The sequence below is a fragment of the Neocloeon triangulifer genome, unplaced genomic scaffold (assembly GCF_031216515.1).
Source record: "Neocloeon triangulifer isolate White Clay Creek 2 clone unplaced genomic scaffold, ASM3121651v1 ptg000012l, whole genome shotgun sequence".
In the NCBI taxonomy this organism is placed as follows: Eukaryota; Metazoa; Arthropoda; class Insecta; order Ephemeroptera; family Baetidae; genus Neocloeon; species Neocloeon triangulifer.
The window spans coordinates 19,388,503-19,403,759 of NW_026775554.1; the positions used below are offsets into that span (position 1 = coordinate 19,388,503).

At 38.8% G+C, this 15,257-nt stretch overlaps 2 protein-coding genes across 2 annotated transcripts; one reads left to right on the top strand and one right to left on the bottom strand.

Moving 5' to 3' along the window:
• The first annotated feature begins 1,318 nt into the window (after positions 1-1,318).
• LOC132198066 (CCR4-NOT transcription complex subunit 1) lies at positions 1,319-12,909 on the top strand. The gene is made up of 31 exons (XM_059621816.1): positions 1,319-1,654; positions 2,669-2,860; positions 2,917-3,097; positions 3,307-3,390; positions 3,450-3,598; positions 3,837-4,277; positions 4,332-4,459; positions 4,521-4,776; positions 4,834-5,103; positions 5,178-5,293; positions 5,353-5,503; positions 5,558-5,954; positions 6,169-6,341; positions 6,400-6,524; positions 6,578-6,770; positions 6,822-6,983; positions 7,034-7,177; positions 7,256-7,663; positions 7,721-7,855; positions 7,913-8,069; positions 8,134-8,468; positions 8,529-8,684; positions 8,860-9,000; positions 9,057-9,278; positions 9,329-10,225; positions 10,399-10,638; positions 10,736-11,017; positions 11,139-11,342; positions 11,431-11,836; positions 11,979-12,246; positions 12,302-12,909. The coding sequence occupies exons 1-31, from the start codon at positions 1,553-1,555 to the stop codon at positions 12,378-12,380; spliced, it is 7,194 nt and encodes a 2,397-aa protein (XP_059477799.1). The 5' UTR covers positions 1,319-1,552; the 3' UTR covers positions 12,381-12,909.
• A 403-nt stretch (positions 12,910-13,312) lies between these two features.
• Positions 13,313-14,497, bottom strand: LOC132198067 (small ribosomal subunit protein uS7). The gene is made up of 5 exons (XM_059621817.1): positions 14,396-14,497; positions 14,044-14,179; positions 13,636-13,974; positions 13,486-13,584; positions 13,313-13,432 (listed from the first exon to the last, which is right to left on the bottom strand). The coding sequence occupies exons 2-5, from the start codon at positions 14,176-14,178 to the stop codon at positions 13,364-13,366; spliced, it is 642 nt and encodes a 213-aa protein (XP_059477800.1). The 5' UTR covers position 14,179; positions 14,396-14,497; the 3' UTR covers positions 13,313-13,363.
• Positions 14,498-15,257: the final 760 nt, after the last annotated feature.

The following is a 15,257-nucleotide window of genomic DNA, read 5'->3' on the forward strand; positions in this document are numbered from 1 at the left end:
AGCGTGCTTGTCCATTGAAAAATACAGTGATATTAAAAATCAGATTGAAAAGTTATTTGAGGTTGTAGATTTTGAAATAAATTCAAATTTGCAGCCTAAATATTTGTTTTTTCTTACAAATTTATAGTTTGTATACCGTTTGGTAAAAGACTCAACTTGCTTGCAATATCTGAAAAATTTCATTTTATTCCTCAAATTTTTGGTTCAGACTGTGCCATACGGAGCACCAATAAGATTATTGTTTTGGGCTGGACCCCTTCAAAAAATTTACAACCCTTGTTGTGAGTAGTCTATACATCCTTCCTGCTGCACTTACATCTTTATATCATTACTTAAGAATTTTTAATGGAGCGCATTTGTCTCGCATCCCTGAGTCACCGTTGTTAACTTGCAAAATAAATTTAATCTACAATATTCATCTGAAAATCAATTTTAATTTCATGTCCTATCAAATAAAGATTCTGTAGTTGTTATAGTTGGTTCTATTTAGGCCAATAAAAGACTTGTCAGCCCGTATTTTTGTCCACAGGTACCACAAATAAATTAAGTTAATTAGTCTTTATTAAAAAGATTTATTCTTAATTTCATTCGATATGGTATTTCCTAATTTCAGCAATCAAAAAGTTCTGAAAAAAGCTGTAAGGATTTTTCTAACTTGATGCTACCGAAACGAAGGGCTGAAGTTACTGACAGAAATAAGATGATAATTAAATTGTGACTGTTAAGTTGACAATGGATTATTTTTTGTGTTAAAAAATTTACTTGAACTTAGTAAAAAAATTTGACTGAGAGAATAAGGGCCTTTCCACCTTGGGAGAACAGAAAAACAAGAGACATTTAACATTTCGCTTGAAGAAAAAGAGTCACAAGTTTAATAAAAGTCAATTAAAGTCGACGTTCGTGTTTGTCGCGAGGCTGCTGTTATTGTTTGTTATCGTTAATATGGCTAGTACGGGAGACAGAAATTGTGTGGGAATGAGAAACTTTAGTGACCAATAAGAGACGAGAATCGAATAAAACCGTGTTTCTCGTTCCCCGTGAATCCCGTGATTTGATGCGGCTTGTAGCGTTTTTTTGAGGCAGAACACGTAAGCCAAACTAAGCAAATTCGAGGTAAATGGCACCTTAATGAAATTTGCATATTTTTTATGCTTTCGACACTCAGAACTGTTAAGAATAATTAATGAAAATATAAAATAATACTTTAAAGTTAATTGCAAGAAAAAAATTTTAATTTCGCCATAATAAAATCAGGATTTAATTTTTGTTGTGTTGGCCAAATGCTCAAAGTAAAGTGGCTTGCAGAAAACGGCAACGTTGGAAAATGGAGAATGGAAATGGAGTTATCGGCATCGGTTGTGTGATGATAGGCAGCCATGATAATATTGTGAAAGTGATAAAATTAATTTACCGTCCCGATGGTGACCCATCAAGGACTCTTTCGACTTAGTAGTAACTGCCTGATTGTTAACTACAAAAGAAGGAGAATTTTGCGGCTCAGTGAGGAGGCTTCAAGACTAATTGAAGCTTTCGAAGTTGTCTTCATGAAACTATGAACCTGGATTCGTTGTCTTTTGCCTTGTCACAAATCAATTATTTGGTTGCAAATTTAACGAAGAAAAATTACAAATCAAGTGTTCAAGAACTATCTTGTGTACGTATCGTGTGTGCAACGTGTTTGGAAGTGTGATTTGTGACCCATGCATCTGCAAACCCTGCATTCATTTGATTCAAAAAAATTTGCATTGACCACATCACATTGTAGACATACTTTTCTATTATTTTATCATATTCCCACATTATTATGCATCACCAACTACCTTCATGATTGATCTAATTTGTAGTAAAATTTTAAAGAAAAAAATGAAGAAAATTTAACTTTTTGGTCCAATCATTATAAATTAATGACAAACCTGCGGTAACTTATGGATGAAAGATTTTTGTTTTGTTTTCCCATTTCTGCTTTCATTTATCTAAACAAGGTTTTGAAATCCATTCATAAACAAGTAAAACTATGTTTTTCAGATTTTTAGTTTCAAAGTTTCTGTGGTTTTACGTTTTTCTGATAGGCTACTACATAATTACACATGTTTTTTTTTTCAATTTCTTCTTGTTTATGTATGAACCTTATGAACAATTGCACAAGAATAAATTCGTGTTTAGCACAAATACATGCATATTTATGTATGTTGACATTTTCTGAAATGCAATAATGCTAATATTATTATTGCAATTATATTTTAAAACGCATAATCATAATTTGGAATCATTCAACAGAATATCTATCATTATTATAAAGTTAAATTTTGCCCATGTATATATTTTTGCTATATTACATTTAAGGTTCATACGGATTGCTCAGCATCAAAAACATTAAACGAGAAATTTAAATTGACCTACAGACAGAATTACGCAAAATTTCAATGGAATTTTTAATAGACATATCTAACAAATATTTAAATTTATTCCTTATCCTATAAGAAAACCACTCCATGGAGCGTGATGATCGCAAACCTTAGTCAATTAATAAAATTAATTCGTCCAAATCTCATTCATGTGTAATCCAAAGAAGTAAATCGACTATTTATTGTATTGAGATTGACATGAAGAAAAATGATACTATAAGTGTTAAATGAAGTTAAATGATCTGAAATTTATGTGCTTGCAGTTGATAGCCTTGCACGGTGAGGAGGCGGATCGACATCTGTTGCGTAGTCTCTTATCTTACGTAGAAGTTGGACCTGACAAGGGAAGTCTGCAAATCCAGCTGCTGCAGCAAGAGTGTGTTTCACTGCTTTCAAAAGCTCAAGTGGTCACCAACTTTTGCCACGCATTCGAGTGCACAGCGCAACTGCATAAAGTATTACAGAAAATAACTGGGTTGATATTTTCAATTACCATCATCGTACCTTCCAGAGCAATAAGACGCCCCAGCAGCTGCTGTTGCTGTTGAGCCGAGTGCTGCGCTGCACCCCTGTCCAAGAAATTGCGCTTGGCCTATCCCTCCTGCATTCTCTAAGCGCCGACACCAAAAGTCAGGCCTTGGGGTATCTTCAGCAGAAATTACCAGAGTTTCTGCGAACTGACACAGAAAAAGGTGTGATTTCATTATTTTTGTCACATTCCTCTAAGAAATAACATTAATGTGGTGTTTTAAATAATCTGCTACAATTTAAACGGAATTTGAAATGCAAAATAATTACAAAGGAAGGGGGGTTCCTTTTGTTACCGCCAGAAAATAATTATATTTGTTTTATCAAACGACTTTATTCAACATTTTGAATTTGCCTTTCTCGTGTTATTTAGATAACAAAGCTCCAAGTGGCGACTCAATAAGTACAGAAGAACTTCATTTTGTCCTTGCCAACACAACGTTCGGCAATTGCTTTGGTAAGAGCTCAGCATTAAAAAAACTATCCAGCATTCTCCAATCAGACCATTCTTTTCAGGCGCTTCTTCGGAATCCTTTGATATCTTCCTGGAACATCTGTGCAAGAATTTTAGACAAGAAACTGTACCAGAAATTCTTTCAATATTCTTGTACAAACAAGCCCTTAACATATCCATTGATATGCCAATAGATCCATCTGTCAAAATGGTGAGTAGTATTTTTATGTTGTTCCTATGAAACATTAAAACTGTATTTCTAAATCAGATTTAATCACAATAATAATAACGGGGGTGATTTCTAAAGTCTAACATGGCGTAGGTTAAAACTTGAAAAATTCGTGCAATTTAAACTTTAAGCTGATTTTCTTTTATTGCATTTCTTGATCATGTTCATGTTTCACATTCTTGAATTCGAGTTGATTGGTGGTGCTCGTAATCTTTTGCAGATGGACAACTCGTTAGCAGAACTGATAGTAGAGCTTGGCTATGGCTGTTGTGCCTCCGTTGCGGAATGCCGAAGGCAACTGTCCAGCCTCGGAAGGGAAATCACTCCATCAGCCATTGCCAGGGTCCTGGGTGCCATGGTGCGCACTCACAGTGGACTAGACAAAACAGCCAATTTCTATGCAGACAAAGAGAAGCCCGAATCGATTCCAGTGACTTGGAATGTGGATATCTTTGTCCAGGCTATCAAGGAAATGGCGCCCAACTTGAGATGGGACGATGTGGTTAGAGAACTTGACCACCAAGACTTTGTTCTGAAGGACAGGCAGGGCCTGACCCTTCTGATGACTGCACTCAGATTGGGCCTGCAGGTCCAGGGTTTCCATCCAGATTTATTCCCCGTAGAGCACATATATAGAGCATGGGAGAATGCAGATGGACAAGTAATCAATTGCCATAGCTTTTGTCATCTTGAAAGCTAAATTAATTCTCCACAGCTTTCGCTAGTGCAACAAATACTGAAGAATCCAGACGTATTCAGCTTTGCTGACTACACCTTCCGTCCAGTGGCTGTTGACACCTTGAAGGTGCCTCCAGACTCTGACAATAAGGATGTGAACACCTGGTAAATACTCGTCATTACTTTTTCAAAGCTACGATATTTCACACAAATCTTAAAACAACAGGCGCTCCTTGGATCTGATTGAGACTTTGTTGTATCTTTGTGATCGTGGACTTTTGTCCCAAGTCATGGAAATTTTGAAGCCGGTAGTGAGTCAATACCCGGACATCCTAGCACTCGGACTGCTGCAAGCCAGCACCCAGAGCGCACAGAAAAACTCTAAGCAGCTGCGCAAAGACTTCCTTTCTGCATTGTTACCTACATTCCTAGGCAATCACCCCAACTCGGCAATCATCCTACATCATGCCTGGCATGCTCAGGTTTGTCTCACTGAATGCATTAATTAATTTGTTGTTAAAAACAATCCAAACCTTTAGAACAACGCCTTTCAGCCTGTGGTAATGGCAGCAATGGCTGACTGGTACATCAGAGGTGATAGCGATCAAACAAGACTTACTAGAATTCTTGATGTTGCACAAGACTTGAAAGGCCTTTCAATGCTGCTGGCAGAACAAACTTACCCTTTTGTGATTGACTTAGCATGTCTAGCTTCCAGACGAGGCTTCCTGAAGCTCGACAAATGGCTAAATGACAAGATGCTTCAGCAGGGAGAACCATTCATTTCTGCCTGTGTGAAATTCCTCCAGGTATTTTATTGTTTTTAAATAAGATAAATACCGATTGCAATGAATGTCTAAATATTTGTTCCTTTTTACCACAGAGACGCAGCCCGCACATCATTGGCGGTATTGGGAAAGAGGACACAGTTGCCAAGGCTGCTCAACTTCCTCAGGAGCAGCTCACTCAGATAATCTTATGTTTACAGAATTACGAAAAGTGAGTTTTTTCTTTTTTTATTAATATTTTGAAAATATTGAGCTACATTTGATTTTAAGGAGTGTTTCCCACGACTTGGCTGAGGCTATCAGTTCTACAGTTAACAACTGCAAGATACTTCTTAGCAACCTTCGTCAACCCATCCCTGGTACCATTAGATCACGACACAGTATTGATGGCACTTTCAACCCTTCCAGCATCAATGCACAGGTATGATAAAAAAACAATGATTTTTCATAATCTTTATCTTGTTCTTTATTGCAGTTGTTCACAACTTCCCAAGTTGACAATTTGGCCAGTATTGGATCTAGTTTGAGCAGCCTGTCGTTAGGAGGCAGTGTAAGTGGTGCCTTGGGAGGGCACTCGACATCTGCCTTCAATCTACCAGGCTCCCCTGGGCCATTGGTGTCGACAAACCTTGGTCCTCTACTGTCATCGACACTTGCCTCTCAAGTAACAACGCCGGCCTCTCCATCAAGGATTATTGGTGCTGGTGTTGCATCGACTAGTCCGTTTAACCCAATGCTGCCCCTAGGCTCTCAGTTGCATACTGGGGGGCCTGTTGGTTCGCAGTTGACTTCTGCCACCTCTCAAGCCTTAGGACAGGCACCCTTGAATCCAATCGGTGGATTGCCTAGATCAGAATCTCAGCCTGAAAAAGGTAGACAAAATGAAATATGTTCTTTCTTTTTATTTTAAATATGTCAAAGTTTTTAAAAACCATCAAAAAAAGTAAGAGGCAGCAAAATAATTTACAAATAAATGGATGTTGGGAGGGGGGGGGGGGGGGAGCATCATTAAAAAAATCGTTTTGCTCCTCATCGCTGCAAAAAAAAAATAAACCGTCAAACCGTGGTAAATTTTTGTGTTTACAGGCGAGTCTATGATTTTCCCTGAAAATTCAAACATGCTGTCCAAAGAAGTTGAAGAGGAAGCTAACAGCTACTTCAAGAGAATTTACAATCATCCTCCACATCCTACCCTATCAATTGACGAGACTTTGGATATGCTCAAAAAGTTCCAAACCTCAACAAACCAAAGAGAAAAAGTAATGTTTGCAATATAAACGAATCTATGCAAAAATGAAATTAATCTTGGCATTCTAGGATGTTTTCTCATGCATGCTGCGCAACCTATTTGAAGAATACAAGTTCTTCCCACAGTATCCAGACAAAGAGCTTTACATTACAGCTCAATTGTTTGGAGGAATTATTGAAAGAGGACTTGTCAGGTACATCATTAAAAGGTGTAAATTAAATGAATTTGTATCGTTTATGCAAGTAGTAGCTACATGGCTCTTGGATACGCATTGAGATTTGTCCTAGATGCCTTAAAACAACCATATCAATCCAAAATGTACAACTTTGGCATCACTGCCTTGGATCGATTCAAAGGAAGATTGAAGGAGTACCAAAAGTATTGCGAGTATGTGTCTCAGCTACCACACTTCAAGAATTTCCCTCCAACCCTGATTGAGGTAAATATATTTCCAGCACGTTGTTTCCTAGATACAATGATGATTTTTTAGTACGTCGAAAGTGGAATGAAGAGTGAAGAACCCAAAATTACAACAACCAGCAATTCACCAGCACCTAATATTGGTGAAGGTATCAGAAACCTTTCAGCGCCTGGGTCAAGCACAACAACAACCCCAGTGAAGTCAACGATAGGATCTGGAATTCCATCGAGGGTACCAAAAAACCTAAAAATGTGTTGCTGACCTAACCTTTCTTTGTGTAGCCCTCCATTGCAATGGCCACCAACATCGACACTCTTCTTGTTGCAACTGAAAAGGAAGATAAAATAATTGCCCCTCCAGAAGCTATGCAGGATAAAATTGCATTTATCTTCAACAACCTGAGTCAGCTGAATCTGCAATCAAAGGTGAGGAAAGACAATACAAGATGGTTTAGTGCGATGATTTTGTTTAATTATGTATGTTGCTAATGTATAATTTTTCAGTGTGATGATTTGAAAGACATAATTACGGAAGAATACTGGCCTTGGATAGCTCAGTATTTGGTGATGAAGCGAGCTAGCATTGAATTCAACTTCCATGCTCTCTATTCAAATTTCCTTGATGTCCTGAAAGTGCCAGAGCTGAACAAAATGGTCGTGAGAGAGACCTTCAGAAACATTAAAGTCCTGCTGCATAGTGATAAAGGCATTGCCAACTTTTCGGACCGATCTCTATTGAAGAACCTTGGACATTGGCTGGGGATGCTAACTTTGGCACGCAACAAGCCGATCCTTCAAAGTGACATGGATTTAAAGGCCCTGCTCGCAGAGGCATACCACAAAGGACAGCAAGAGCTTCTATACGTGGTCCCCTTTGTTGCAAAAGTTTTGGAGGCTTGTGCAAAGAGCAAAGTAATTTCTGCAAAGTGATAACTCGGCTTGTAGTAATCTAGCTCTTTTCCTCTATAGGTGTTCAGAGCTCCAAATCCATGGACCATGGCACTCATGAATGTGCTGGCCGAACTCCACCAAGAACCAGACTTAAAACTTAACCTGAAGTTTGAGATTGAAGTCTTGTGTAAAAACCTAAATATTGATGTTTTTGTAAGTACTGCAAAAATAAAATGATTGGACGAATATCTTTGACGCTTAATGTTTTAGGAGCTGAAGCCCACAGTGTATCTGAAAGACCAAGATAAACTGCGCTTGCTTGAAATTCAACTGTCCCACCCAACAAAGACTGAACCTCAAATTTCCATAGGCAGTGTTGTCACAATTCCAACTCCAACTTCCAAGCCTGTGTCTCAACCACTGACAAGTAATTGAAAATATGATATAAAATGTAACTTAAAAATTAAACTTTTCCTTGATTTTCTTTGTAGCAACAAGCGAGGAACTGCCTCAGCAGCTAGTGTCGTCGGCAGCAACAAGCTCAACAGCCATTACTAGCACAGGAAGCACTGCTACTGCTGGCACACCAACCTTACCAGTAAGCCCACCTGAGCCAAGGTTTGCCTACCATGACATTCAAGCCAACAACATTGCTGCATTGGCGTCTCACATTGTTGTGCCCCCTTTGCCAATTTTCCAAGCTCAACCAAACCTAAAGCAATACATCAAGACATCCATTGATCGGGCTGTCCAGGAGTGGATGGCTCCCGTCCTTGAAAGATCCATCAAAATTGCACTAACAACGTGTGAACAGATTGTTAAAAAGGTTGGTTTTTTCTAGTAGTTGAAATGTTTTGTAAACTTAACAATTTATTTGTGAATTCAGGACTTTGCCCTTGATCCGGATGCAGACAGAGTGAGAACAGCAGCACATCACATGGTTCGAAACTTGACTGCTGGAATGGCTATGATTACATGCAGAGATAGTCTTCTAATGGCAATCAATACTAATCTGAAGACTGCTTTCGGAACACAGATTCTGGTAAGAATTTTACCCTCTTTATTTTTCTTGTTAAATGAGTACCTTGGATTTTGAAATAATCATAATATATTTTAAATACAATCCATTAATTCATGCATTTTTTTTACTGCCACCGCTTTTTCTTTCTTAAGTAATAAGATGGACAACTTTTTTATTTATTATTTTCTTTTTTTAGGGAGCCAGCGCAACTCACAAGGAGCTTGCTGAACAGGCTGCTAGCGTGGTTGCCCAAGAAAACATAGAACTTGCCTGCGCCTTCATCCAGAAAACTGCCATCGAGAAGGCGATTCTCGAAATTGACAAAAGACTCTTAAATGTAAGAAGAAGAAAAACTTTTTATTTTAATTCCTAACAACAAAAATAATTTTATAGGAACTTGAAATGCGCAAACTTGCCCAGAATGAGGGAAGACGATACTGTGACTCCTTGGCCCTCAAATACCAGGCTGAAAGAATGCCAGAACAAATACGCCTCAAGGTTGGAATGGTCACTCAACAACAGATGGCTGTTTACGAAGAATTCGTCCGAAACATTCCTGGCTTCCAACCACTGAATGACTGTGACGTTACTTCCATGACTTTGATGCCACCCTTAGTAATTATATTAAAAAGTGGTTGACAAAAATCTAAAAAATCCTTTCACAGACCTATGGAACAGAAAACGTTGTTTCGCCCATGGTTTCTCGAACGACCGAACAAATTGCTGTTGACGCGCTTGGCCCCCAGTTTGAAAAAGTCAGAGTTGACTTGGAGCAGTGGATGCAATCCGGCTTCATTGGGCTCAGCAATACACATGCCAGTCAACTGCACTCTCTTCATGACAACATGCTCTTAGTGAGAAACTCTCGAGACCCCACTTTTGCCAACTCGCTTGTCCAGCGTGCCTTGGAAAACCTGCATGAATATACACAGGCGCAAGGCCTGGAGCAGGATGCGACTAACAGGTTCCGTGACTTTAATCTGTGCATCCTGAAGGCGATGCAAGATCCAGCCGCATTCGGCACTCAGTGGACCAATAAGCAGATTGCTAGAAGCTTGCTTGAGGGCCGCGAAGATGTTCGCTACAGTGTGGACGTTGTTAGCCTGCTTGTGCATGCGCATCTGCTCAACATAGCCCAGCTGGATACCCCTATTGCCCAGGCAATGGACAACGGAAGCAACTTCCTAGCCGTGTCCTTTGGGATGCAGCTGGTGCAGCTTTACCTCATTGACGAACGCAGCGTTTCTGTCACGGAGAGTGACCTGTACAACACAATTGAGATGCTTTTTAGGATCAACCTTTCAGGGCGACAAGTGCCTGACGGCCTCAGCTCCATGATCGAGACTCTCAGAGCTAATCAGGATCACAACCTTTTCTCCGATCGGGCAACAGGTGGTCCCACTGCTCACATCCATTCTGGAATTCTTCAGGCGAGAGAATATGACGACCCTCAAGGTCTGCTGGAGAAGACTGAGTACCTCCTGCGAGAATGGGTTAACATCTATCACTCACCAACTGCCAGCCGTGATCCCACCAAGGCTTTCAGTGTTTTTGTTCATCAAGTGAGTTTATTTTTATTAAGTTTATCTTTCAAATTTTGAAACACACAATGAAATATAATCATAAACGACTGCAGCAGTTGTTCTTTATGAATAGTTGAATTATTTCTTATTTTTTATTTTTCTCAAGTTGGGATTTTCAGAGGAATAACTCAATTTTTTAAATATTATTCCAGATGAATGTCCATGGTATTCTAAAGACAGATGATCTGATCACACGATTCTTCCGTCTGAGCACACAGATGTGCGTTGATTTGTGTTATCGTGCTCTCGCTGAACAGAGCAGCTCATCTCCAGTCTTAGTGCGTACCAAATGTTTCCACACATTGGATGCTTTTGTTCGGCTCATTGCTCTGCTTGTCAAACACTCTGGCGACGCTTCTAACACTGCCACTAAAGTCAATCTACTCAACAAGGTAATTACAGTAATGTGCTTGTCAATTTATTACAATAAATTTTTTTAGTTTTTTCATGCAAGGTTTTGCTTATGTTAATAAAAAAATTTTGTATTAGGTCCTGGGCATTGTTGCTGGCGTTTTGTTGCAAGACCATGAAGTCCATCTGATCGAGTTCCAACAGTTGCCATATCATCGGATTTTTGTCATTCTTTTCCTTGAGCTCAACACACCAGAGCCTGTATTGGAGGTTATCAACTTCCAAGTGCTGACCGCATTTTGTCACACTCTGCACATCCTCAGACCAACTCACGCTCCTGGATTTGCGTATGCATGGCTCGAGCTAGTTTCTCACAGAGTCTTCATTGGCAGAATGCTTGCCATTACTCCTCAGCAGAAGGTATAACTTTTAATTGAATTGAAATCTTTCTTATTTTATTTACATTTTGACATTAAAAAACAGGGAAAGTGTAATGTAGATGTGCGCTGTGTACATTTCGATTAAATCCACTTTTTTGCAGGGTTGGGGAATGTATGCTCAGCTGCTGATTGACCTCTTCAAATTCCTTGCGCCGTTCCTACGCAATGCTGAGTTGTCAAAGCCTGTAGCTCTTTTCTACAAGGGAACTCTCAGAGTTCTATTGGTTTTGTTGCATGACTTCCCTGAATTCCTGTGCGACTACCACTACAGTTTTTGCGACGTCATTCCTCCTAACTGCATTCAGGTAAATTTAAGAAAAAATAAATACTTCTTCGACAAATATTATTATATTTTACTGGACAAAACTATTTTGAATTTCACTAACTTTGCAGATGAGGAACTTGATTCTGTCAGCATTCCCAAGGAACATGCGTTTGCCTGATCCATTCACCCCTAACCTGAAGGTGGACATGCTCCCTGAGATCAACCATGCGCCCAGAGTGCTTTCCAATATTGCCTCGCTAATTCAGCCGATCTCTTTCAAGAAGGATTTGGACTCGTACTTAAAAGCCAGGGCACCTGTCACATTCCTCTCTGAGCTCAGAAGTCACCTACAGATAAGCAACGAACCCGGCCTTCGATACTTTATCAAGCTGATGAACGCCCTGGTACTATACGTTGGAACCCAAGCCATTGCGCACATTCGCTCCAAGAACCTACAGCCAAACATGACCACAATTGCACACTCGGCACATATGGACATTTTCCAAAACTTGGCTGTCGACCTTGACACTGAAGGTAAGAAAGCTTAAATTAAAAAAGATAGCAGCTTTTGATGAATTTCGCATACGCTTGTTAGGTGTGATACTCTTTTGTATTAAATTATGATTAATTATTTAAATAATTTTTAATTTTTAACTAAATTTTCACATCTTAACAGGTCGATATCTCTTCTTGAATGCAATTGCAAACCAGTTGCGGTACCCAAACAGCCACACTCACTACTTCAGTTGCACGTTGTTGTACCTGTTTGCTGAAGCAAATTCCGAAGCAATTCAGGAGCAAATTACTCGTGTGCTGCTCGAGAGGCTCATCGTAAACCGACCTCATCCGTGGGGCTTGCTCATCACCTTCATCGAACTCATCAAGAATCCGGTGTACAAGTTTTGGAATCATGAGTTTGTGCACTGCGCCCCAGAAATTGAGAAGTATGTGTTTGAAATTATTGATGCACTTTGCACATTAAATCTTTTGTGTCAACAGATTGTTCGAGTCAGTCGCTCGGTCCTGCATGGTGCAGAAAGTTCAGCAGAACTCCGAGATTGAGATTACTGGAGAGTAATAACTATAAATATGCAAACATGATCTTCTCTCAACATGAGTCAAATCATTTTCAAAAAATCGTTTATGCGCCACGAGAGTGGGGATCTTAAGATGAAGCATTTTGTGGTTACATTTACTTTTTTTATTTGGATTAAATAAACCACTGGTAGAATGTAGTTTTGATTTTTTGTAAGCCTTAGTGTTCCCAAGTACTCTTTCATCTGGTACTTGAACAACAAAAAGCAGAATCTTAGCAATGTACAAAAGATGAATATTTACAGGACAGCATGTGTGCTTTCATTTGACTATGTGATTATGAGAGGGAATTTCATACACAAAATGAAGCAGGAAATATTTTTTATTGGTTGAAGAAAGTAACAAGGAATGTTTGTACATTACAAGATTTATAGAGCTAATTTAGTACTGTCAAGGTGATAAATTGATTTTCACTGCAAATAGTTTGATCTTTTGTACGTATTGATACAAAAACTCGGTTAAGATTTATAAATATGTAATTTAGTGGTAATAAAAAGAAAACTTCAAATTGGCTTATGAGCAGTTTCATTGGTAAACATTATTCCGAATCCTAAATCAATTGCAAGATTTAGGAATAAAGTAGAACATAAATCATATTTATCATTATTATGCTGCAGATGGATCGGGCGTGGATAAATTCAATAAATAAAAGTTAATCCTGAATAAGGCTGATATAAGGAATTAAAAAAAGCATCCTGGGCCAAAACGGCCCTTAACATCGAAAATAAATTAAGTTTAATGTTGTCTTGTTTTGGCCCTTCCAGTTAACAAAATGAAAAATTGCGTTAGTGGATTTTCTGAACGAAAGCATTTTTCGCACAATCGTTACTCCACACAGAGAGCAGGAAGCTTTGAAAATTAATTTTCTATCATTTTATCATCTGCAAGGTCTATTATAATTAAAAATATATGGTATTTAGCATATTGAAGTGTTTTATTAGTACAAAACACAAAGGTATGTGGAATTTAACGGTTCGACTTGGCCACTCTCTCCAATTCGTCTTTCTTCTTGATGGCATAGGAATTTGATGAGCCCTAAAATTTTGATAGATTAGTATTATGCAGATATTGAAAGCAAAGTAACCAACCTTAGCCGCATTGATGAGTTCATCAGCCAGACACTCAGCAATGGTCTTGATATTTCTAAAGGCGGCCTCTCGAGCTCCAGTGCACAAAAGCCAGATAGCCTTGAAAAAATTAAATTAATTTCACGAATAAAATGTCTCAGAAAATTTTACCTGGTTCACTCGTCGAAGTGGTGAGACATCAACAGCCTGTCGGCGAACAGTTCCAGCACGTCCAATACGGGTGGAGTCTTCTCGGGGCCCAGAGTTGATGATGGCAGTCACCAAGATCTGGAGGGGGTTCTCGCCCGTCAGTAAATGCATGATTTCAAACGCATGTTTGACAATCCTGACAGCCATCAACTTCTTGCCATTGTTGCGGCCGTGCATCATCAAGGAGTTTGTCAAGCGCTCCACGATGGGGCACTGAGCCTTCCTGAATCTCTTGGCTGCGTAACGACCAGCAGAATGTGGCAGGTATTTAGCATTCTTTTCCTTCACTGCGATGTAGTCCTAGAGAGGATATAAACCGTATTAATTTAACTGATAAATTATTAGTGGTTTTAATAGTCAGAAACTGACCTGCAGCGACATGTCCGGCACTTGGACATCATCACACGACCATCTGCCGAACAGTTTGATTTCGGGCAGTTCTGCTGTTGGGGGCAGGTTCACCACCTGGTTCTCATCCTGGTAATCAGCTTCTACGACGTCCATTCTGCAATTTAAACGTGCGAAAATCTTAGTAAGTATATCTGTCAACAATCTTTAGAAAGCTAGGCCCATGAGAATAACATTGGGTCAGCCATTGCAGGCAGCGTGCTCACGTGTCTGAGCGTGCAAGATATTTTCAGGCTCTCAGGAAAAGCATATTTGTATTCAAGCGATTTTCTAACAAAACTAATTTGCAAAATTGAAGCCGAAAATCTATTACCTGAGCTACTGTCGAGTTATTATCATAAATACGACAATACGGCTCGAACACGCCACACGTACGAGGTTTCACAATGGCCGAAAAAGTAGAACCGGAAATAGGGGTTTACCTAACAGTTGAGCAGCGGAGAGCGTTCTTTGCAGTTTTGCCGCGAAACATTGCTTTATTGCAATGCGCCTCCAACAGCGGATGTAATTATGTATTAAATTAAAATTTAAAACACACGCAAGAACACAACAAGATATATTTATGACAAAAAAGAACACTTTTTTACCGTGAAAATGATCGATTCAATTTATTTTTCCTTTAAAAGATGCAAATAAAAGATGGGCCAGAAAATTATGAATTATTCAAGAAGCTAGAAAAAAGGTTTTATGTTTTATCACAATTTTGCTGATGGTTGTGCTACTTCATCAAAAATTTTAAGTCGATAAAAAAACAATAATTAAAAAAAAATTGGCACAGCAAAAAAGTCCAAAATTTATTTATATTATTTAACTCATTTTACTATAATTTTTTAATTTGCGGTATTTTTTTCGATTTTTTTTCCAGCATGGATTTTTGAAGTGTGTAGTGTAAGGAATGCGTCTCGCGATTAAAAAGACTGTGCGAAATGTGAACCTATAGGCGAACACTGCGGAAAAGTGCACGTCATATTTATTTTTTTGATGTGTCCTGTAGTTTAGTTAATACACAAAATTAAATGATATCCATTATGTGTGGAGCAAAAATTCTTGAAATTCTCGCATAAAAAATTAGTATTATGATATCTATTATTTGCGAACACTCAAAATCCATATTTTAAATGTGCTCTTAAAAAAATTAGTTCTCGAATGGGAGGTTATTTAATCAGCGCCGCCTC

Coding starts and splice junctions, on each gene's coding strand:
- LOC132198066 (XM_059621816.1), top strand. CDS start 1,553: ATGAACCTGGATTCGTTGTCTTTTGCCTTGTCACAAATCAATTATTTG. Junction 4,460..4,520: donor AATAAGGATGTGAACACCTG/GTAAATACTCGT, acceptor TTAAAACAACAG/GCGCTCCTTGGATCTGATTG. Junction 5,504..5,557: donor CTTCCAGCATCAATGCACAG/GTATGATAAAAA, acceptor TCTTTATTGCAG/TTGTTCACAACTTCCCAAGT.
- LOC132198067 (XM_059621817.1), bottom strand. CDS start 14,178: ATGGACGTCGTAGAAGCTGATTACCAGGATGAGAACCAGGTGGTGAAC. Junction 13,975..14,043: donor TGCCGGACATGTCGCTGCAG/GTCAGTTTCTGA, acceptor TATCCTCTCTAG/GACTACATCGCAGTGAAGGA. Junction 13,585..13,635: donor CACTTCGACGAGTGAACCAG/GTAAAATTTTCT, acceptor AATTTTTTCAAG/GCTATCTGGCTTTTGTGCAC.